Genomic DNA, 24,650 nt, shown 5'->3' with positions numbered 1-24,650 from the left:
GTCAGCTTCATGGTCATCATCGGTATGGACCGAGACAATGATCCTCTGATAGCATAAGTTGTGGATCAAGTGTTTTCTCTACAACGACAACATGATTATCAAGATCACGCTTGCGCTTCCGAGTCAGCATAGGAGATATCAAATTGGCATGACGTAATTCGTCAGAAAATGTCTCGATGAAAAAACAACGCTGAGTGATGTATATATCTCGCAAGTCCTCGATGGACAGATCGATACTCGGCTCCTTTTGAAATTCAATGGTAATCTGACGAGGCTCATCATCTAACTTAACTGCCGCAGATAAATATGCGAGAGAATCAGCATGTTGCACATCATGACGCGGATGCTGCACAATATTGATAGATTCAAAATTTCGAGCAATCCGATAAATTAAGTCCAAATAAGCTGTCATTCTCTCGTCACGAGCCACATACGATCCTCCAAATTGGCTAGCGACTAACTTAGAATCTGTGAACAATCATAACTTAGTCGCCCCCAGGTGAAAAGCAGTGCACAAGCCGCAAATGATAGCTTCGTACTCGACCTCATTATTTGAAGCGTCAAAACCCAAATGCACTGACTTCTCAATTTTTTTCTCCATTCGGCTGCAAGATTACACACTCAATACCAGAGCAAGACTTATTATGCAAACCATCAGTGTAAACAATCCAACAATCGGCAGATACATCTGATAAGTGTGGAAAGTCATCGCTCCCAAAAGGTAATGGTGTGTTGTCGACAATATTTTCTTCGTCTAGTAATGCATCAGACATAGGAATATCATCAATAGGAAAATTGGCCATTAGCGAAGCCAAAGCTGACACTTTCTTAGTTGTGTGAGTTTAAAAAACAATGTTATAAGCGCTAAGATAACTTTTCCATTCTGCGAGGTGACTTGATTCCTGGGCATTGCGAAAAAGCTTTCGCAGTGGATATTCGATATAAACTTTGACAACTCGTCCCTAGAAATGAGGCTTAAGACGTCGGGCAGCATGAACCAAGGCCAATGTAATTTTCTCCACTCGAGAATACCTTGTTTCAGCCGTTGTAAGAGTCTTGCTAACAAAGAATATAGGACGACTATCGTCACCGTAGACAAATAAGACGGCGCTTAAGGCATGGTCAGTAGCGGCTAAATACAGACCTATAAGCTGCCCCGTTACTGGACTGGCGAGAACTGGAGGTTGGACTAACTACGCTTTCAAGTGATGAAATGCAAGTTCACAGTCCTTCGTCCAAATTGATGCATCTTTCAATGTTTGGAAAAAAAGACGACATCGATCAGAATACCGAGAGATAAAGCAATTTAGGGCAGCCAAGTGTCCTGTAAGTCGTTGAATCTCTTTCTTTGATGCCGGAGAAGGCATTTCAAGGATAGAATGAATCTGATCTGAATTTGCTTCAATTCCGCGTCTAGTCATCATGTATCCTAAGAATTTACCAGACGACAAACCGAAAGAACACTTAGCCGGATTCAAACGCATGTTGACATTGGAGAGTCTGTTGAAAATAGCTTGCAAATCAGTAAGATGATCAGGTGCTTCTGTAGATTTGATAGCCATGTCGTCGATGTATGTTTCGACTGTCTTTCCAAGTATATCATAAAAAATGGTGTTGACTAGCTTTTGATATGTGGCTCCAACGTTTTTTCAGATCGAAAAGGCACTACCTGGTAAGAGTAAATTCCTTGGTTTGTAATGAATACAGTGAACTCTTGGTCCTCAATGAATAACGGAATTTGATGATAACCAGAATAAGCATCCAAAAAAGACAAACGCTGAAAACTAGATGTGGCATCGACCATTTCAGATATACGAGGCAATGGATACGGATGAATCGGACATGCTTTATTGAGATTCGTGAAATCGATACAAACATGTAATTTGATGTTCTTTTTAGGCACTGTGACTACATTCGACAGCCATGTTGGATAAGTCACAGGCCTTATAAAATTAACATACAAAAGACGGTCGATTTCTTCTCTCACTTTCATCTTTCTATTGGGGGCCATCCTTCGGGGCTTTTGTCTAACCTGCCTAACATTGGGATCAATGTCGAGTTTATGACAAGCCACAGAAGGATCTGTACCAAGCATTTGCTCTATTCGCCAAGCAAAAACATGACTATTCTTCCTTAATAACAAAATAAGCTCTTGTCTCTTCGCTTCTGGAAGTTTGGCCGAAATAAAAGTGGTCTCTTCAGAGAGTTGGCTAATTTGAACTTTTTAGTTAAGTCCTTGAACCGAAGAATAGATCGTAGGGGTAATTCGTTAAACCATACCAACACTTCCCCTTTTAATATAGAAGGGAAAAGTTTGCATTTCAAAGCATCATCACCTCCTAATAAAACCAGTTTGTTCGTGAAATTAATCATATGAAGCATAGGGCAGCCCTCGACATCATCATATTGATCAAACTTTGGTTGTTTGAAATCTTTGCTATGAGTAGCCTGTTGGAAACTTTGTTCGCATGCCAAAAAGGGGGCGGTGTTTCGACCCCCACCTACGTGGCGAACGTCTATTAGTAAGGGTCTGAATTTTTATTCGTTTCATCGATAGGGCCAAAGCCCAATTTGCAATACCATTTATCAATGTATATGCCCATTAATTCATGTGTCTAAGGCTGAACCTTAGCCACATGGTTTGCCACTAACGTACATTAATTTATGTTCAGATTCGTTTCTTATCAAAGATATAATTATCAGTTGAAGGTTATATTCAATTACAATTACTTAAGCTACAAGAATACTTGAGCTATAAAGAGTCTCTACTCTACCTATATAAATACCAAACTATTTTCATATAGAACTACGTTCTTTAGACTTTATCACATTGATAATTTGGGTATGTAGGCAACTGAAAGGTACAGTCTCATCATTCTCTCGATCACCATAACTTTTCTAACTACTTTTCTACGTTCTTCATCTCTTTCGTCACCACATAGCACTTTGATCATATTTGGTCGAAACAATGTTTTTTATGTCTTGTTAGTTATTAGTCTCATTGCTCGCGCATAAGAAGATGAAAGTATATAATAGGGTTTATGTTTTGCAATTCAATATTATTCAATGTTCTTTACTTTTCTTCGAGTAATGTAGTTTTTATAGTTAGGGAAGTATTTTTTTGTGTTGCCCTAGAATGGGTAATTCAGGGAGTGGTTGTGCATGCCCAAAGGAAGTGTTCTTTGTGTTTGCCTTAAGTGGTAATTTATTGAATGGCTGCCTAATTGAGAAGTACTCCTTGAGGTTGCTCTCGGTAATACATTGATGGCAGCTCGAGCTTACATAAAAAGAAAAGAATATATTGGTAACATAAATATATAAACAACCTGAAAGTAGAAATAATTGTTAAACAATGTTTTGTCCAAAAAAGCATCAACACTTGCTTGATTGCTCGATTGTAGTCTACTTATGAAAACAACCATGAAGCAAAAGGTCCGTGAATCAAAGATACTGGTGGATTCAATTCTCTTAAATTTCCTCTCTCATATTCTCTCAATTTCTCAATAGCTTAGTATTACTATTAGTATTAGTTTAATCTAATCTCTACAACCACAGTTTTTAATCCTTCAAACCCCCTTTCTATTCTCATCCTTCATATTGATACAAATCAGAAGTGGATTGGTACCATACTCATCATTTACTCATTGAAGGATATTTAAGTTTTGATTTTGTGTGTTTTAACCAACAACAACCATGCATCCATAATCCATATTCCCATCTCATCTCATCTCCATTTACTCACATAAAACAAATACAATCACCCATACTCCATGTACTCTCAATGATATAAGAGAGTAAGGTTAAGGGATAAATAATAGTTGATAACTTGTTTTATGATTGGTTGAGTGGAACTTGTCTTTCTTCTTAAACCCCATATCAAAATAGAGTTATTAGTAGAATGTTGATCCTTGGTGACATATAAAGTAGAAAGTTTGTCTTTATTTGAGAGCAATTAATGACTAGGCTTATGATAGGGACGTCATCTACTGAGAATACCAATTCTAATTCTCCAAATCAAAATCGTTATGGATGCTTATGATTTTATGATTGCTAAAATTACGTTGGTTGCTTGAATGATGTAAATTAGAACTTAAATCTAATCATATGGTGTTGATCGACCATTTGAATTTTAACAAGGACACTTGTTTACACAACATAAAAAGATGTGATTTTAATCTTTGGTGAACTATAATTACTCTTGAAAGTCTTAGTGACGGCTATAGTATGCGCATTCATTATTTAGCTCACCAGATCTCGATTATCAATTAGTTAGAATAAAGGGTAGAAAGATCCATGTCGCCTTTCTCATTGGAATGGCTCGATATATTCCTATAGAGGCACCCTAATTAATAGAAGAACTACAAACGGCTTGATCCCTAAAATGGGTACGTAGGTAGGTGATCAGCTCCCAAATGTGCATTGTTTTATTACTCGTATATTGCTGCATTACAGTCCTTTTTATGCTTAACGAAAAGACAACTTATAGCTTTTACTGCCTTTTTCAGGTTAAGGAGTATTTGAGACCACTTATCATAAAAGCTGCGTCTTAACACCAAAAAAAGCATTAATCACGCTTATTATGAAAACCAGTAGCTGCTAAGAAAAAGTGTTAAAAAAGTCAAGTTAATGGTCAAAGTCAACAGTCAAATGACTCAAATCAGAAGACCAAAGATGGAGGCCCTTATTTCAAATTATGAAGACTTATCCCTAAACCTATCTTGGTCAAGAGAGCACCAAAAAGCAAAAGCAAAAGTGATAGGATTGAGGTGTCTAGTTTAGAATGGATGAGGGCAAATATGTAAATGGCAAAAGTAGGGGTATATAATCAAAAAGCAAAGGAGAGAGAACTCATCCATTGTCTTATGATCCAAACCGTTTGGTTTATTTATTTTCTTGTCTTATTTTTCAATTCATGTTTTTAATTTCTTGTTGTTTTATTTTATTTTCAATCAACTTGTTATTTCATTTCCTTTATTTCAATCAACTTGTTACGTGTTCTTTGTTTCAATCTTTATCTTGTTTGCTTGTTTCATTTCAATGTTTTAATCAATCTTCCTTTCATGTTTTCAAGTCATTTTAATCAACAATCAAAACTTTCAAGTCCATTAGCTTATAACCATTTTAATATTCAAGAGTCTACATTTCTTCTTTTATCTCCCTCACTCAAACTCTAAACAATTTAGGATGAACCTCAACTCTTAATCTAATTCTTTTGAAGTATACTCACTACAATATTAAAGCTTCAGTAGCCACTCGACACAACCACTTTCATAGGAAAACGACCACCCCTTTAAGAAGGAAAAACAGTTGTTCTAAATATTAACATTTTTTTCTTAACACGAGAACAATATATTTTAGTATGTGCGTGTTTAGTATTATTGATTTACATTGAATGCTAACGTGTTTCTTGATATTTAGTTAATCGATGCGTTTATCAAGATTTCATAAGAAAACGGTAAGCTTCGTTATGTAGCCAAAAGGTAAGTAAACCTTACCAACCGTTAATAAATTTATTTTCCTTTGAATATTATTTATTGGCTAAATATCTAACATTATCATTGGAATCTCTTCACAGGGATGAACAGGTGCTCCGCAAGATAGGAAAATTTATAAGAGCTTGTTCAGAAAATTTAACGTGCACTCTATTATTGCTAAGGCGGGTGATCTAGAAAGCTTACAAGAATTTAACGTGCACTCACATTCTTTTAGTTTTAAAAGGATTTTTATGTTGTTTTGCAATATATTTACTATTTATTTTCTTTTGACTCTAAGAATTTAATGTGTGAATATTTTTATAATTTTGATAATATGGCATGGACTAGCACTAACATGTGAATTACCGATCTTGGTTAGGAGATCGGTCTCGGGTCACTACAATACCCAAAATCAAATCCATGATCCCAATAATGTTTAAATCTTCAACAAAATTCAAGAGAAGAACAATCTTCTTGAGTAACCATGATTTATCATAAATAAAAACCTCGGTCTCCCTCGTCAACTTTAGAAATGGGTTAAAATATGGTTCACGATGGCTACTACAATATCAAGGTAACCCGAAAATTTAAGAATAGATTGTTGATATCATTATAAAGTGATTCACTACCTAAATATGGAAAAGGCTAAAACCTAAATATCAAAGTTATGAAAACTCAGTTTATCCATCTGAAAGATGGAAATATTATTAAAAACTAGCTACTTTCTATGCTGCAATGAATCTTCAAATAAATTAAACTACAAAATATTTTATACAAGGTGTGTGGTAGCATAATGATGTGTCTTTTTTTCTTTTTTCTTTTTTTTTCAAAAATAAAATTGTAAATTTCAGATCTTCAAAATACAACTATGTGTAGAAATGTTCAACTACTAAAAAGATTCAACAACAAATTAGCAAAATGAAACGTAAGTACAAACTTATAACGAGAAACACCTAAGTTTATTTAATAAAATGCCTTCAAGTAAGAGTTCAAAAGATCAGAAAATACGAGTGAGATTACTACAAAATTCAAATTTACAATAATATATCCGCAAATATATTTTGGTTGCCTGCTAATAGATCTGCTAATGTTTTGCAATAATTTATAAGAGCATCTTTAATTGTGAGACCAAATGAATACCAAACACTAAATTCATGAAAATTTAGTAAAAACCATCTTCAGTGGTAAGACCAAAAAAAAAACATAAAAAAAACACCAAACCAAACACCAAATCGGCTTCAATTTGGTGTTTGCTTTGATGTTGTATCAAATGTACGTCACGTGATAAGCACCCAAAATTGTAATATAAAGCATTTTGGTTAATTATATGTTTAATAATAATAAATTAATGATATTTTTGTGCTTTTACAGGATTGAGCAATCAACATGAAAAATGAGGATAAAAGCCAGTATTTAAGCACGGAATAGTGTGTCTACATGAAGTATTTCTATTTAGCCCACGTGAAGCTCAATGAAGCCCGACTAAAGCCCAGGGAATCAAACATGACAGTTCCAAGTCAAAACAGAATCAAAGCGCCGAAAAAGCATCAAACTTCCGAAGCCCGTATTTGTTGAACCTGGACTAAAATGGTGGAAAATGAATCATCAAAAAGATCAATGCAGCGAACTCTACACATAGGCGGGACTTTGTAAAAAGTCAACTTTTTTGACCCACCACTGGTCGAGGTATGAGGGACCCACTGTGCGGACCCACAGAATCTGGCAACCAAGCTCACACATCAAGCTTTCGTACAAATCAAGCTGCAATAAAACTATGAAAGACTTTTGTGCTTAACTTTGGCACAAAAGTCCTAATTGGTGGCATGATTAGGTGGCAAACAAATTTATTTGATTTTGGCACAAAAGTCCTGATTGGTGGCTTAATGTCTTAGAAAAAAAATCAAGATTTCTAATTTATGGATGCAACTGGATGTTAAAATTCACGTGGAGGTAAAGAAAATGAGCACTCTCATTTGCTATAAAAAGATGTCTTCATGAGCAAGAAATAACTTGTGCTCCATTAGCTAGTTTTAGTCCGGAGTAGAAAGTTTCCATATTTGTATTTTTTTGGTTTTTTAAGTTAAAGTTGTAATATGTTTTGAAATCTATGTAGTTAATTTAAAATCATTTCTAAGTAATAAGTAGAATTTTCTTTTGTTATTGTATTTTCTTTACAATGAAGTTAAGTTGTTGTAATTTGTAAAATCTAAGGATCATACATAAATCAGTTTTTGCTTTTGAAGTTTTAGTAATATTAATTCCAACATCGAATAGTAGTTTGATTAATTAACCAAAAATCCTTCTCACTAATTCCCTAGGTTGAAATTCTATTGAAATATCTACAAACAAGTGCTCTAGACTCTAGGTGGAACGATTCCCTTATTCAAGGTGTAATATAATGAACACATGAGTTAGGTATTTGAAAGAGTGTACTCGAGTGTGTGTGAGAGTCATAGATTTTTACAAGTGCAAAAATGCGATTATCATCGCGGTTTACCCAAAACCGCGCGGTTTTTCAAACGCCGTGTGGGCTTTTACTGAATTATGGGCTCCTACGTCACGGTTTTTTGAAAGCAACGTGGACTAGCGTGAACTTCATGAACTTTCTCTGTATTCCACGACTTAGCATCACTAACATCTGGTAGGGGAGCACATGGAACTCCAAAACCTCCAGTCAACTGTCTCCAACATCTCTCACTACAGTACCAAACCTTAGAGTCATGTGCGACAAAAACAACTCTGTGACGTGACAAAATACAAACATGCCACACAGCTGGATCGCTAAAGGTAGTAGACGATTGTTTCGACCAAATATGATCAAAACACTAAGTAGTGATGAAAGAGATGAAGAATATAGAAAAGTAGTTAGAAAAGTGATGGTGATCGGGAGAATGATGAGACTGTACCTTTCGGTTGCCTACGTACCCAAATTATCGATGGGAGCAAGTCTCAAGAACTTAGTTCTTTATGAAAAATAGTTTGGTATTTATATAGGTAGAGTAGAGACTCCTTGTAGCTCAAGTATTCTTGTAGTTTAAGTAATTGTAATTGAATATAACTCTCAACTGATAATTATCTCTTTGATAAGAAACGAATCTGGACATAAATTAATGTACGTTAATAGCAAGCCATGTGGCTAAGGTTTAGCCTTAGACACATGAATTAATGGGCTTGTACATTGATCCATGGTATTGTAAATTGGGCTTTAGCCCTGTCGATTAAACGAATAAAAATGGAGACCCCTACTAATGGACGTTCACCACATAGGTGGGGGTCGAAACAACGATCGCCAAGGTCTTCACTCAATAGATGACAACGATATGATCTAATATCAATCTTACCACGAGCCATACATACATTATTTTTAATATGCCCTCTGTTACGAGTCAAGTGAGGCCCCGACCAACTTGCAAATCTATAGGGCGAGTGTCAGCCATCATGTTTATGTTATGACAAAGACAACGGAAGTACTCATAAAACCAAACCTCCAAAAGTCCTGTGAATCCTACAATCTGGGGATTTTTACTTTTAAATGTTTGTGAAGATTTGTCTAATGTCACTATCAATGTCGCATGATATTGAATTATACCAAGGTCATAATCTCTCATACGATGCAAATCAGACACATAAGCATAATACCCAAGTCGTATAGTAGAATGACCATTGGAGTAAACCCCAACTCCGCACAAGGAAAATAAAATGTATGAGTTGTATTCCACCATTTTTCTACTAAAACAATCACTACTGCCCAATCAACCCTTTCATAATCTACATCTACCAAGGCACCCAAAGGTGTCTGCAAAATATTATCTATAATATGTACAAACTCATCCAAGTTCTTAAGAAGGTTCCACCACTCTCTTACACCTTGTAAAGCTGATCTAACCCGGTAGTCTACTACTCTTTGGTGTTATAAAAATAATAATAATACATATAAGATAAACAATTAATTTAAACCTAAATATTTAAATTAATACATAATATTAAAAATATTTAATCCAAACTAATTACTTACTTGAGAATTAGCCACTACACTCGACATGTGTTTTGGATCATGTGTAGAAGACACTACTTGCATATCCACCGTTTCATTCGTATGAAATTGCCAATTGAAGTCGTGCATTTGGTAGTTAATGAAATATGGCTGTAAATCAGTCAACTCTCTGCTTCCTCGTTTTCTTCTCTCTCATTGTCTCCTGCTTTATCGTTTTCTTCTTCCTCTACATCATCTTGTTGTATGTCATCGCTAATATCATTTGTGTAATACCAATATTCATCATCGTCGTTGAAAGGTTCAAAATCATTATGATCCATAGAAAAATTTCAAGAGTTTCGGTAGTACTTTTATTTTTATTTTTTGGCTAAGGAGAGAAGTTTAATTCTAGAAAAGAAGGTGAGAAATGAGGAAAGCCGCGCGGTTTTGGTAGATTATAAGGTGCTATCACGCGGTTTATCGAGCATCGCATGGGTTTGGGCTTGTACTTTGGGCTTATATGGCACGGTGTTCAAAACGTAGCGTTGGCTTTTTTTGCGCGGTGTATCCAAAGCAACGGAATTTTATGTCAAATCTTTGATATTTGGGCTGAAGATGTTTGGTGTTTTTGTGTTTGTTTGGTCAAAATATGTGATGTTTTTCAGGTCTCACTATTAAAAATGCTCAAAAGAACAAAAGAGTAACATCAGATTTCTCTGTCTCATTTTGGTGAAGCTAGAGTTTTTTATTCAAAATTAAGTTTTCTCTTTCCTAAAATTGATTTTATGTTCAACAAAGCTTGACTTTTTGCTTGATTCAGAAGTGTGACAGTAAAGCATGTTTTTTTCCTCCTTACATCATTGAGTTGGTACCTGTTGCTCAAACTGTGGATTAGAGCATCTTTAGAAGTGATACTTTCCTTGCATCAAACACCAAATTTCCAACAATTTGGTGTTTTTTCAACTTCAGGAGAGTCACATGTTGATGAAAACACCAAACCAAACACCAAATCGGTCAATATTTAGTTCCAGCTTTGGTGTTATACCAAATCTCTCACGCGGTTTTGGCAAAACCGCGCAGTTTTTCCAACACCGCATGGACTTGGGCTGCTAAGTGGGCTTCTATGGCGCGGTTTTGCCAACACCGCGTGTGTTTTTTCTAAAAATTAGGAACTGTGCATAGAAGTTCAGAAATTAAGAATTGTGCATAGAAGTTAAGAAATTAAGAATTGTGCAATTGAAGAAATTAAGATTTGTGATCCAAAATCTAAGAAATTAAATAAATTAAGAATTGTGCAATCCAAAATCTATGATTATGATCTAATATTCAAAATGATCCAAAACCTATCATATTACATAAAATTTATTTAGCTTTCTTCTTACGCCCCTTATCACTCGATGCCTCTCCTCTCTCTATTTGGATGTTTCGAAGCTTCTCCTCTAAGTTCCTAACCTGAGAACCAAGATCTTCTCTGTATGCACGAAGGTTAACTACCTCAGCCTAAAGTTCCTCATATCCCTGATGTTGTTGCGTATACACCTACTGAATATCCTCATACGCTTTTCGTGTCTCGTCATACGCACGTTGGGATTGCTGATATGCTTGAGAATATGCCTCCTCTCTTTCTTGGCTATAATGATACACGACAATCATCATCCCATCAAACATACAAATCTAATTCTCATATCTTTCCCGAACCTCAGCCTGAAAATCCAAGAAAATACATTGTGAGTACATATTATATATATATAATGAATAAGAAAAATAAAATAACTAAACTCACCGTGGTATACTGATCAATCTGCGGCTTTAACTCATGGCAACGAGCACGAGGCACCTCAAGAATAGAAATGTAAGTAGCTTCCCCATCAGGTCCACACACAGCAAATATCTGAGGATTACTGGCAGACACAGGAGATGGATGATATGAATTCAGAGGTTGGGGGTTGTAAACAGGCTGTGGTAGATGAGGAATATGTAGCTCACGTCTCATCCCTTCTAGGCCCACAAACTCGAAGTTGCTAGCCCGACCAACAGGGGGCAACAACGGACCCATGGAGACACGGTTCCACCATCTATAATACTGATCAGCAGTTTGCTCAACAACAAAAGAAGACGCATCTGGCCAAGGACCACAACTGGCATGAACTTCATGAACTTGAGTTCTACTCCACGACTTCGCATCACTAACATCTGGCATCAGAGCACATGGAACTCCATAACGTCCAGTCATCTGTCGCCACAATACCAAATCTTACAGTCACGTGCGGCAAAAATAACTCTGTGACGTGACAACACACAAGCATGCTGCACAACTGGATCGTCAAAGGCAGTAGACAAACGCTAAGGTCTCCACTCAATAGATGACAATGATCTAATATCAATATGAGCACGAACCATACAGACATTATTTCTAATCTGCCCCCTGTTATGAGTCAAGTGAGGCCCTGACCAACTAGCAAATCTAAGGTGAGTAGCAGCAATCATGTCTATGTTAGGACAAAGACATCGAAAGTACTCATAAAACCAAATCTCTAAAAGTCTTGTGAATCCTGCAATCTGAGGACTTCTACTTCCGAATGTCTGTGAAGCTTTATCTAACGCTGATATCAATGTGGCATATACTGAGCTACCAAGGTCATAATCTCCCATATTATGCAAATCAGAAACATAAGCATATATCCAAGTCGTACCGTAGAATGACCATTTGAAAGCAAAACATACCCAATAAAAAATATTAAAAAAGCCCTAACATACACATCAACACCCTCACTAACAGGTAGAACAATCAAAGCTAACTCCGCTCGTGTATCAGGATCCAAGAGGGGTTCCATATATGTAGTCTTAATATGAGATAGCTTAATACCAGAAGAGTCATAAGCATCCGCATCTAAGCGAGGAAAACTCATAAGCATATTACCCATATTCTCATAATTTGTATCAAAAGGTATCGGTTGGCCTATACCGATACTCAACCCAGAAATCATGGTAAAGTCTAGTGGTGTGAACCCTAACTCCGCACAAGAAAAATGAAATGTATGAGTTGTATTCCACCATCTATCTACTAAAGCTATAACCTCTGCCCAATCAACCTTCTCATAATCAACATCAACCAAAAGACCCAAAGGTGTACACAAAATACTATCTCTAATATGTACAAACTCATCCAAACTCTTAATAACCTTCCACCACTCTCTAACACCAAGTAAAGCCGATTTAACTCAGTAGTCAATAACATGCTGATATTATGAAAAAAAAAATAATGCGTATAAGATAAATAATTAATTGATCCAACTCAACTAATTAATGCATAATATTCAAAATATTTAATCAAAACTAATTAATTACCTGAGTATTAGCCACTGCACTCGACACATGTTTTGTATCACGTGTAGAAATAGCACGTGGTGTTCAGAACACCGCGTGGTTTTTGGAAAACCGCGTGGGCTTGGGCCTGTCACATGGGCATAAGTGGCGTGGTGTTGGAAAAACTACGTGGACTATTTGGCGCGATTTATCCAAAACCGCGTCATTTGATGTCAAAAATTTAATGTTACTCCTAAAAATGGCTGGTGTTTTTTTGGTTTGGTGTTTGATTTGGTTCAAAATTTTGGTGTGTTTTTGGTTGCTCTCCTAAATATGCTCTTAAAGGCAATTATTGATGATGACTGATAGTGTTGTGTGCCGTTGTTGAAATATTGAGTAAGAGTCATACGATTGAGTAAAAGTTGGATTGTTCAAATTCAAGTTTTTTTCTATTTGTTAGTGGGGGTCTTTGTTTTTGAATGATGAAGTTGATTTTTCATTATCTATACATTATTTTACCCCCGACCTACATCATAACCTAGTTAATTTTCAAACCATTTCAAGTTTTGAAGTAGAGATTGGAGATGATAGTTGGAGTACAATTGGTAACCTAATCTTATTTAATTTGTTACTATGCTTCCCTTATGACAATTTTGTTGGAGCGAATGCTTTTGCTCATGAAAGTGGTTTCGGCCAGGTTGTTCTAATTATAACCGTAACTGTTTCTACTATTTTTACTTGATCCTCCAATTCTTATAGTTCATCATATTTGTAAAAGAAACCACTTAAGCAGGAGGTATATAAAATTCTCCTCAAATTTTCCAAACAGTGAGTTTTATCAAATAAAATTTGGGTGTCACTTATTCGGCACATATTATTTTCAACACATGTCTGTCCATATAAGATATAGCTTAAATATAAGGAGGAAGGTACAAACCTACAAAATATTAATTTCTATTTTTATTGCCCAATGTCGCTTGGACAAAGCTAAAATGCTCCTGACTATCTGTACAAACCACATTTTTTACAAACTAATTGTCTAGAAATGTAGAATTTTCCAATGCCCTAAATAAATGAAATTGTTGAAAAAAAAAAAGAACAAAGAAAAGGTAAATAACATATCAAAAGAAAATTTTAACAAGAAAACTTAACCAAATGCTAAGTATTAGGGGGGCTAAGTATTAGTTATAGCTTCACAGACTACCTCCCCCATCTCTAGACTGGAACATTCACAGGAACCTTTAAGATCATCAACAACGTCCTTGTTGCTTACAACTTTCACAACTATAAAGTCGTTAGACTGATGTCCCTTAAAACCTGAAAAGCTACATATGGAGAAACCAAAGACTGTAATCTTTCACCATTTCTAAAGTATATTCCGACATAAAGAAAACTGATATAAACATGTTTTTCTCTACCCTGAATTGTAACGCATAACGCTATACTATATACAATGACTTACTCTTGCTAAAAGACTAAATACATAAAAATCAGTTATCCAACAGTAATCCTTCCTTCATTACATTGAACATCTGATCACAAAAACATAACATAGCTCCATTGGGAACAATCAACACCAAATACAAAGAATAGATATACTCATTGTTCAAATATTGTTCTTTGATTTGATTAGGTAATATTTCAGAGCATGAGATGCTAAAAAAAAATGTGAGCTGGATGATCTACATTCAAAACTTTTGTTCTTAAGAAATTTGAGATGGGTTGGAAGTAAGCACCAACAAATATTAGATTTCAACAGAAATATTACAACAAAAACTTCAGCTTAGAATGTACAAATTGAAATACTAATAATGCGTCAGGAAGTGAAAATGGGGCAAGTGAACCCTAGGAAGCATAGATACCGATACGCGACACGGATACGACACGAATACGCGGACACGGCATTTTTCAAAAATATAGGACACGGATACGTCATGGACACATTTGAATAATATATATATAAATATTATATAATTGAGCATTTTTCACCAAATTCAAATTAAAATGGCAATTCATCTTTCTTCTTTCTTCTTTCTTCATGGGGTTTTAAAAGGAAGGTTTTGAAGATTTATCCATGGAGATTGCAAATTAAAATTAGTTAGTCAGGTACCACTTAATCACTTCATCTTTCTTCTCTTGCATCTCTTCTTAACTTGGATTTTATTTCACTTAGTTGAAGTTCCAAAAAAAAATTTTGTATGTGTGAGATTACTGTCCCCCCCCCCCCTATCCCCCACGTGTCGGAAATTAAAAAAATTAATTATAAAATCGGATACTCCAAATTGCGTATCCAACACGACGCGATCGGAGCGTATCCGTGTCAGACATGTATCGGACACCGATACTTCACCCTTAGGGACGTATCGGTGCTTCATAGAGTGAACCCCTCAAAAAGATTCCAAATATTTTATCAGATATGAAAGTATAAGTGCAAATAAAAGCAAGAGTCAAGAATCAAAATCACAGTTGGCTTTAGTAGGTACAGTGATTTCTCTAATGCTTTGTTTCCAATCAAATTAAGCTCACTACTGTCCCTCTTGCAACACCAACTCTTATCGCTTCATGAGAAACTTTATATTAATGATTTTATCATAATAAGAATTTTGCAAAGGAAACTAAGATGACACAAACCATATAGGAAAGACTGCGATTAACTTTCAATCTTTAAAAATTATTACTATTTGCAAAATTTCTCTAATAGTTTAGAAAAATATTACTTGAAACACAACTAAATTTTATAAAGTTTTATTACGGTAGGAGAAGGTTAGATGATGTATGGCTCTATAATGATTTTAAAGACAAATGGAATGAGACTTAGTTAAGTATTTAGCTAGGTTACATGGACAAACCATATTTTGAAAAAAATCCGTGTCGGATACATATCCACGTGTCCGTGTCCGACACATATTGCATGTAATTTACCTCGAATTTTGATATTTTGCCGTGTCCGATAATTCGTATCCATGTCCGATACGGCGTGTCAATGTAACCTAGGTATTTAGCTACTGAAAGCAAAATCACCTGAACTTGCTGCACAACTTCTTGCTCATTGGAATCAGCCAGTATATGAATCTGGGTGTCCTTCATAATGTTAGAGAAAAAAACTGCGCAAACGAAGATACAACATTTATAACAATGGGCAGTAAGAAGAAAATCATAACATTTCCAACTTAAAAATCTAGCTCAAAACGTAAGGGTGCAAAGAAATCTTACGTAGGTGATACTCTCCAAATCTTGGGCTAGCAATCTGTCGTCTCAAATGCCAAATGTTCTCCGCCATCGTGCACTTACAGTGCTAACCTGCATATTAACCAAATATAACTCTATCATATGGGTCTAATAAATCATATACTAACATCCATCCATCTAAAATAAGAATGCAAACTCAATCAACAAAAGTGATTGTACCTCTGGGTCATTGTTGTTCCTCCAAATACTAGCCAGTAGCAATACAGATAAATAAACTACCAAGCACACTTGAAGAATACTAATGACAAAGATCTGACCATACTCGTGGAAGATGAACTCTACACAGTTAGTATCGAAGGTAGTCTATAAATGAGTTGTTACAAAAGTAATCATATATTCATTGAAAGAAGAAAAGACTTCTCTTACCTAAACAAAGCATATTGACACTATCTTGTTTCTTCATCAGTCAATAGACCGGTTTTCAATGATATGTTCAATGCTGAATTCAAATCGAAAGGAACAATAGTAAACACCTTATTCACCAATGTATTTCCTTAAAACCTCCTGCATAATATATCACTATGCATAAAAATATTTAATAAGTAAACCAAACACAATCAAAACAACATAGCTTCCGCTAAAGCACCAATCCATTGAGCAAAAGGAAAGGAAGAAAAAAATAATAAAAAATCAAACATTGCAGAACAAGATGTTGTCTACGCATTCCACCCTACATCAATATAGAAAGTCCATAGTCTAAGAAAGCCAATAGACTCGGCCCTATACCTGTACAGGTTTTTCACTCGCCCTTATGGTATTGCTGCCAATGTCACACAACGCTTTTGCCTATAATCACTAGAATCAACTCTTGAGACAGGAAGCTATTTCATTAGCTTCTCAAAAAGTTCTTTTCCGAGGTTTGTTTTCCACTGAATGACTTCAATAACAAACTGGGATTGGAGGAAAGATAGAAAATTAGAGCAAGTTGCATTACCTTCAAAACTGTGAGGGAGAAGATTAAGAAGCCATAATGAGTTGATTTCTCAAGACGATTACAAAGTAGATTGTTGGTTCTGATAAGCAATAAAAACTTGTTGGAGAATTGTTAAGAGTTTGGTGGAAACTGAGGAGCATATCCTAATAGTGGGAAACATTTCAACGTCAATCAATCACTCACCAAGTATAGTAACTTCAAAGTAATAGAGATTGGTTAAAATCTAAAAGCATGATGGGTTCATGTTGATAACTTTCTAAAGTGAAAATAATGTGTTACCTGTCAAAAGGCATAGAGCTGTCAAATACATTTGAGAGAGCTTTCTCTATAAACGACTGTTCTTTTGACAACCATAACTGGCCAATGAAGAGAGTTGCCCCATTAATAGTAGAGAATACATTTGAAGAGAGCTTTCTCTATATTCTCTTCATTTATAAGCCAATGAAGAGAATTGCACCATTAATAGAACTCATTCTGTTAGAATAAATCTTGCTGCCCAGCCTACAGTAAGAAGTAATAAGCCAATATCAAGAGATTATTACAATATAAAGTGGAAAAAAGCATTATTTATCTAGACACCTGCAACTTTTCATTGTGGCACAGTACATTTTTTATTAACAGGTATAGCAACACTCTAACCTTCCTTCTCCAAGGCAATACATTTTCAATTAAAAGCCTTGCAGGCTCCTACATCTTAGGCAACATACCCACCAAAACAAATAATATTAATGTAACATAAATGTGAAAACTATACCTGAAGGGCAATTCAAGATCAAAAGCTATATAGAAAGCAACTCCTACTAAAAAATATGATTACATAATAGTGTCACCTGAGTCGCAAAAAAGTCGTCAATAATTTAAATGTATAAATTTTAAATTCGTAGATTTAAAAAGGCACTCGAAAGTACCTGAAACCATTTTATTGACGCACAACGCCAACACCATCACACAGCTGCAATCACCATTAAAAACCATATAAATCAATAGGAGAAACACTGCCTTAAGGTCTATCTCTTTTTAATCATGTACTTAACAACTCCACTGCAATTGGTTTGGAAAATAGTCAAAAGAGTTGTTTTAATCCATTAACCAAATGAACAACACAAATACATACAAACACTCCACTACAAATAAATTATCTGAATTGTCAATCTTTGAACATTGAAAAGTGAAATATAAAAAAAAATCAGTCCTCTAAATTATAGAGCTCTCTTACCGATCCTACTAAACATCCATGTCACTACTCTCAAGTGTCAATCTTTGAACATTATACCTCCCCACATTCATCTATTCTTTGACAGACAATTCTCTAGTACGTCTCTCTCAGTAGAAATGTACATGCTAAAGTAATTTTGAAGAACCTAGCTTGTTGTCCCAAATATCATAATCAGTTCACTGTCTTAAGATAATCAATCCACCACTTATGCCTAAAATCACTTCTTCATAAATTTACCAATATAAGCTTAAAAAATGCACTTACTGTAAGTAAACTTAAGATTCCGTTGCCCATTTTGTTTGTTTTTCGGCGACAGTCTTCCTCATTTATTTTGACCTGATATACATACAAACAACCATATCGTTATTTAGTGACAGCAATTTGAATAGTGGGTCTGCACTTTATCAAAACACAATCTTAAAGTTTAGCATGTTAATCATTCTAGTACCGTTGCAAAATCTTCTAATACTTATGGTTTAGCTAGAAAAGACACTGCGCCATGCTCTTAGCATTCATCCAACAAAAAAAAAATCTCAAATGATTCATAGTGAACAAAACCTTATTTAGCCCCCTCTAACTTGTGATTGGTTGATCATATACATCGTCATCATATGATTTGTACAATTTAAAAATAGTGAGCAAGATCAAATAATTCAATTGAGAAATGTCTTCTTCACATGAAGCTTTTCTAAATGTAAGTTCTCTTCAATTTAATCTAATAGTAAAGGGGAAAAAAGAAGTAGGAATAGAACAAATAAGATATGTTTACTATCAACCTACTACTCATGCTAATGAGACATTGTTGGATCTGATGAAGACAGAATATAATATCCTACTTTATGAGGATTGAATCAATATAAACAAATATGAGTATTTGGCATAGGCTTACTGAAAGATATGGTCAGGGGAGCAACAAAAGCTAAACAATTCTTCGTGGAACTACATTAAACCTAACCCGAGCACCTACGCATTCTCATCATGTCCACCATCATTTACTGAAGAAAAACAAAAAGTTACGAATCCATTAGAAAGAGAGAGATGCTATCTCAGAATCTAATGTGAAATATCCACCCATCTATTCTTTAACATGAAAAGAAAATTTCTTATACCTCTATTTATATCAAGCCTCCATTTTACAACAGCAAGCTACAACGTTAAGTCGTTAACCTATTAGGGTGTAAGGACTTTTCTTGGGCTTTGCTCAAAGAGAAGTTTTGGGGGTCCATCTCACAAAGTCACTATTGGGGTGTTCCTTAAATTGGAAGTCTATTTGTCGTATGTGCACAAACAATACAAATAATGTGTCCTCATTGTGTAAAAACTAAAAAGCTATCCTAACGTGTATCCATTTAGAGCATTTTGAAACACCGTACTTTCAGGCCACTATTTAATATGCATCTATGCCCAATGCTAGAATCCATTAAGAAATGACCAATTGATTTGACTAGTTTTCACATGCACCATTCTGAAATCTAATCAGACATGTTTGGAAATAAAGTGAGACTAATTTTACCTTCGCATCAGGTGCCAGTCATGTCTTCTGCAATATGAACTGAAAAAGAAGGAAGATGAACTTACAATTTAGCGACCTTCCTGTACTTGAAGGTGAAACCCATAGCAGAAGTATGTATAGTTCAATCAATACATCGATGATACCAAAACAAAAAACAAAATCTGAATTTCGCTGAACTATACATATCATATCATAAAGAACTATTCCTTGAATTTCATTTCTAAGTTTATCTGCGGATATCTTTTCAGATTGCATACCAGTGCCCTAGGTCCCCTAACCAATTCACATAAAACAACGGCATGAGAAGAAAACAAAAAAAACTAAACTATGGCTCTGTTAGATTGCAAATTAACTAAAATCATTAGTGTAAAGTATCTCAAGTTTAACTTTGTCTTTATGTCATTGCTGAACATGCTTTAGAATGAATCATGTACACTTTTTACATTTAACTATTAATTATTAATACATATCGTAATTGCTCTACAACTGAATCAGCATGATCGTGCCCAATATCAACCAAATCCATTAGAACCCATGCAAAAAAGTCGACTCAATTATGATATGTATGAAGTGTGAATTTCTACATATGTACTAGCAAAAGTCACGTGCTGCGCACGTATTCAACTGTACAGCCGTTGTTTAACTTTCTCACGTGATGAGGAGACCCACCAATGAAGACAAATGGCAAAGTTTAGATATTAAAAAAAAATTACAATTATACCCTTATAACATATGTGAAAAAGACTATTTTACCCCTATTTGTTTGACTTTTCCAAACATAAGGCCCATTATGATTAGAAATTAATTTAAAAAACTATAAAACTACAATTTTACCCCTACAAAAAGTAAAAAATAAAAGAGAATGTGAAATTACCAAACTGCCCCTGTGACTTACGTGAAAACACTATTCATCATACCCTATATTTTTCTATATAGTAAGATGTATGGTAGCAAAGTCGGTAAAACCTTTAGGTGATGATACCAGAGGTCTAGGGCTCGAACCCCGCCAGTATCAAAGAGTTACTTATCTCATTTAAAACAGGCTTGCCAATAAAAAAATAAAAATAAAAAAAAACCCCAAAATGTAGTATCCTCACAATGTTAAGAGTATCCAAGGAACCTCCGCGACTTGTACAATTCTTATCATCCTCACCTATATAAACTATCAAAATATAACACAACAATCAAGGAATAGAACACTGAAAACATACCATCTTCATTGCGTACAATGGTCTAATGGTCTCTCCATCTGCATACCACGCAACCTCCTCTCCATGTCGAATTTCCTTGGGACTATCATCAATACGCGAGATATTTTGTAAGTAATTAGTTGAATCGATGGTATTGAAGTACCTGTTCCACCCACCTAAGAATTACATAACTTAACTCCATAAACCAAACGTCAGCAGCAGGTTACACCTGTGTTAATATAAACATGTGAGCCAAAGATTGTAAATGCAATGAAACACTTTCAAATTTACAGTACAATGAATAACGTTGCAAATTTCAATTAGCATTTTTGCGGATGAATTGGAAATAAATATTTTTGTAATGGATGAATCTTCTCCCATGATTTTTAATAGTTATAATATTGTGTTTCATATATTGAATTCTATTCATACCTGAGCTCAAGAGTACACTGAACGTTGTGGAGAGAAACCATATATCGATGAACATATAAATGGTTGAAAAAAAAAAGGTAGAAGTAGAAAAACCATACCCGATTCAGATGTCCAACTTCTCTTTCCTGAACAAATTAGAAGCCGGGAGGAAAGAAGTCAATACCCAAATTGAAGGAGAGAGAAAAAAGACCTCGTTCCTTTTGGGATGGGGTTTTGACGAAGAGTTTGTGTTGATTTTCTTTTACATTTTTTTCTTATTGTTCACAAAAAAAAAAAAAGCTGACGTGTTTCATTGTGAGCATTCTCAACTCAACTGCTCAATATTACTAGAAAACTGCTAACAGAAATCGGCGAGGGAAATGGGGAAGAAGACGAAGGGAGGGGGTCAGAACGGTCTTTGTATTGCAGCAGGGGGGGGGGGCGCTTTCAGACGTACGTCCATCTTGTTTCATGCTGTCAGTGTCCTTATTTTTTTTTCCCCCGCGACTAGTGTTTGTTTGATTTACACTAAAAAAGTGATCTTTAACTGGTAAAACAGTAAACAACTGAAATAGCCATGGTATTACTATTACAGCACAAAAATTCAATAGCAGCCAAGGATTGATGATTAGAATCATATATCAGCAGCATATTGTAAAATATGATATAACAAACAGAAGAAAAACAAAATGTCTGCAAACTAAAGTCTTTAATGCTAATAACGAAAGCAGAAAGGGGGCCATTCAAAGTTTCCCAAACAAAGTATTTACAAATCATTTTAACATAAAAGAAATTTGAAACTAAGATTGAAGAACTAATGAGAGGGGAGATCACAAAACTGTCTCCTGCCTCCTTAGTCTTACACATCTAAAACTTTTTCAACTACATTTACATAGCTTCATAAACAAAAACCATATGAGCAGCTCTTCTCCATAGTAAGATTATTGAAGATTTGGGGCACTCGATCTAAAGCCAATGAAAAGAAGGCATGAGAAAAGTGGCCACAGTACTGCAAAATGTAACTTGGAAAAAAACCAAAATGGGTGTCGATAGGTAAATAGGATCACTAGGTAATGAAGAGGACTGTAATACTTTTAAGCAATGTCACTGTTTGTCTAAAAAATATGCAACAGTGAAGATTACTATGAGGGGATTGGCCTAACGCACACAAAGTTCTTCATAAAACCAAACTTTGTGGGTTTGAAAGAAAGAAAAAGAAAGCCAATTACGTACGGATAAATGGGATGGCAGCAATCAAAGTGAAATTAGTCTTCCCAAAAGAACTTCATGGAAGAAGAAGAAGAAGAAGAAGCTGAGGGGAAATGATCTTGTTCCTTTTGAAAATTGGAACTGTTGAATTCAAATGGTTGAGAATTTGGTATGTTGACATGAGATTGAAGCAATTGATTATTAGTAGAATCAAAATTATCCCAAACAGGACTAGTTGGACCCCAGCCTGTTGATAAGGTATTGAACCATGCCTCATCCATATCACCCCATACGAATTCCGAAGGACCTTCTCCAGCCATAGAAGTAGTAGTAGTGGGCTCATAAACCTCACTACTTGCCGTAACCTCGCTCAAATCGAATCCAGAAGAAGAATTGCCCGGAGAGTTGGGCTTATCCAGATCTTCATTGAGACTATCTTGAGGTATCTGCGTAAACTCCATATACCGAGAAGGCGATTGCGGTACCTGTTGAGGTTGATAAGGCTGCTGAGTCTGCACATTTTCTTGTGAAGTAGGCGGTGGAACTGTCGTCACTGCTGCTTGTTCACTACTATTCCTACCAAGAAAGAGGTGGGGGAAATTAAGCCTTGCATTCTCTCCGCGCAATTTAAAGGCCTCGCGATCGTAAGCCAAGGCGGCGTCTTCGGCAGTATCAAATGTGCCGAGCCAAAGGCGAGTCCTATTACGAGGAAGGCGAATTTCGGCTACCCATTTCCCCCAGTGACGCTGTCTCACTCCTCTGTAAAGCTTGGTAGATGTAGAAGTGTAAGGCATTGGATTCTTTAACATAGCTCTTCCATCTTGACCCAATCTATTCATCATCATCATTTTTCCACGGGGACTTAGATGCAAAGTATCACTCCAATACTGAAGAAGTTGCTGTTGCTGTTGCTGTTGCTGTGGTGAATACCCATGTTGATTTGCAGCAAAAGAAATCATTTGCTGATTTAAAAGCTGCTGTTGCTGCTGAATCTGTTGTTGTTGTGGTAACGGTGGTGGATGGAAAATAGGAATTGGTTGTGGTCCATCATAAGAAAAAGGGAAAATTAGCCTTGACGAGGGAAGATTACTAGAAGAACTAGTTGTACTTGAAGAAGGAGAAAAAGGGGGATGGTTTATTTGACGTTCTGGACTTTTGGTTTTCTTTAAAGGCCTTGGTGAAATAGAAGCTTCTTCAAAAACTGGCTTCCATTGTTGTTGCCTTTCTACACTATTAAAATCTCTACTACCTTTTTCATCCAAAACCAATCCACTCCCTTTTCTTGATCTATTACTACTACCGTTCTTAGCTGGTGCTGTTGCTGCCATGTCTCCCTACAAAAATATATACTAAGAAGAAGAAGAAGATGGGTGGTCTAATAATATTTACAAGAAATAAAGAGACGGGGTTGCAAATAAAACAAGAAAAGCTGATTAAAATTTGATGAAACTTAGGACTACCCAAGTAGATGATAGCTAATATGGACATAAACTGAAACTAGTATAAAACCAACCCATCTTAATAAGAGAGTACAGAGTGGAAATGATGAAAATAGAGGTGGAGAAAGAAATGAGGAATTTGAATTTGCCAAGTAGGGAGACTTCGAGGTTCTTTGTGAATCTTCTGGATCAAATCAAAATCTGTGATTCTGTGAAAGCAGAGAGATGTGAAGACATGGTTTTTATAGGTGGCCACATGAGAAGAAGAAAAGTTATAGGTCCCACGCGGTAAGGTTTTTTTCAAGAAAGAGATTTTGCAAGTTTTGTTTCGTTGCTTCTACTCCAATTTGTACAGTCAATGCTTTTCTTTAAAAATGGAAAATAAAACAGATAAATTTTATATAAATCTGCCTGTACTTTAGAGAATACGTAACGAAAAAACTACCACACATTCCATGAGAGTATAACTATGCCGATTGTAATATTTTTTAAGAATTTTTCCAGGCTTATATGTTGTTGATATGTAGCTTGTGAGTGGCTGTCTGGTTACTTTTGGGCGTGCTGGGACCATGGTTCGTGATTCCGAACGGAATGACGGAATTTCGACGGATATTTCGGTTTTTCAAAAAAACGAAACGGCATCGGCATCACGGTATGTTCCGCCAGGGGTATAATTGTAAATATTTGAAAAATGTCGGAATGTATGGTAAAACCATCCAAACTTAGTCATCTTCTC

At 35.5% G+C, this 24,650-nt stretch overlaps 2 protein-coding genes and 1 long non-coding RNA gene across 14 annotated transcripts; all 3 read right to left on the bottom strand.

Annotated features, from left to right (window-relative positions):
• Window positions 1-10,698: 10,698 nt before the first annotated feature.
• LOC147504973 (uncharacterized) lies at window positions 10,699-12,007 on the bottom strand. The gene is made up of 2 exons (XM_086557607.1): window positions 11,231-12,007; window positions 10,699-11,151 (listed from the first exon to the last, which is right to left on the bottom strand). Exons 1-2 carry the CDS (start codon window positions 11,678-11,680, stop codon window positions 11,122-11,124), a joined length of 480 nt encoding a protein of 159 aa, XP_086413733.1. The 5' UTR covers window positions 11,681-12,007; the 3' UTR covers window positions 10,699-11,121.
• Window positions 12,008-13,691: 1,684 nt separating this feature from the next.
• LOC147504972 (uncharacterized) lies at window positions 13,692-21,771 on the bottom strand. Of its 12 annotated transcripts, none has more exons than XR_015193163.1 (14): window positions 21,386-21,771; window positions 21,032-21,084; window positions 20,877-20,958; window positions 19,666-19,704; window positions 19,042-19,147; window positions 18,417-18,488; window positions 17,845-17,888; window positions 17,216-17,437; window positions 16,937-17,079; window positions 16,369-16,506; window positions 16,162-16,254; window positions 15,967-16,053; window positions 15,775-15,857; window positions 13,692-14,078 (listed from the first exon to the last, which is right to left on the bottom strand). It is a non-coding gene; the product is annotated as an uncharacterized LOC147504972 (long non-coding RNA). The 12 variants fall into 12 exon arrangements; XR_015193158.1 differs by having other exon boundaries at window positions 16,162-16,280; window positions 21,386-21,524; XR_015193161.1 differs by lacking the exon at window positions 21,386-21,771 and adding an exon at window positions 16,729-16,892 and having other exon boundaries at window positions 16,162-16,280; window positions 16,369-16,441; window positions 16,999-17,079; window positions 21,032-21,320.
• Window positions 21,772-21,990: 219 nt separating this feature from the next.
• LOC147504971 (uncharacterized) lies at window positions 21,991-24,127 on the bottom strand. Its single transcript, XM_086557606.1, has one exon. It carries the CDS (start codon window positions 23,801-23,803, stop codon window positions 22,532-22,534), a length of 1,272 nt encoding a protein of 423 aa, XP_086413732.1. The 5' UTR covers window positions 23,804-24,127; the 3' UTR covers window positions 21,991-22,531.
• Window positions 24,128-24,650: the final 523 nt, after the last annotated feature.

This window comes from Coptis chinensis, chromosome 4 (assembly GCF_015680905.1).
Source record: "Coptis chinensis isolate HL-2020 chromosome 4, ASM1568090v1, whole genome shotgun sequence".
Taxonomy (NCBI): Eukaryota; Viridiplantae; Streptophyta; class Magnoliopsida; order Ranunculales; family Ranunculaceae; genus Coptis; species Coptis chinensis.
The sequence above is the reverse complement of the archived record's forward strand: the minus strand, read 5'-3'. Positions and strand labels throughout refer to the sequence as shown.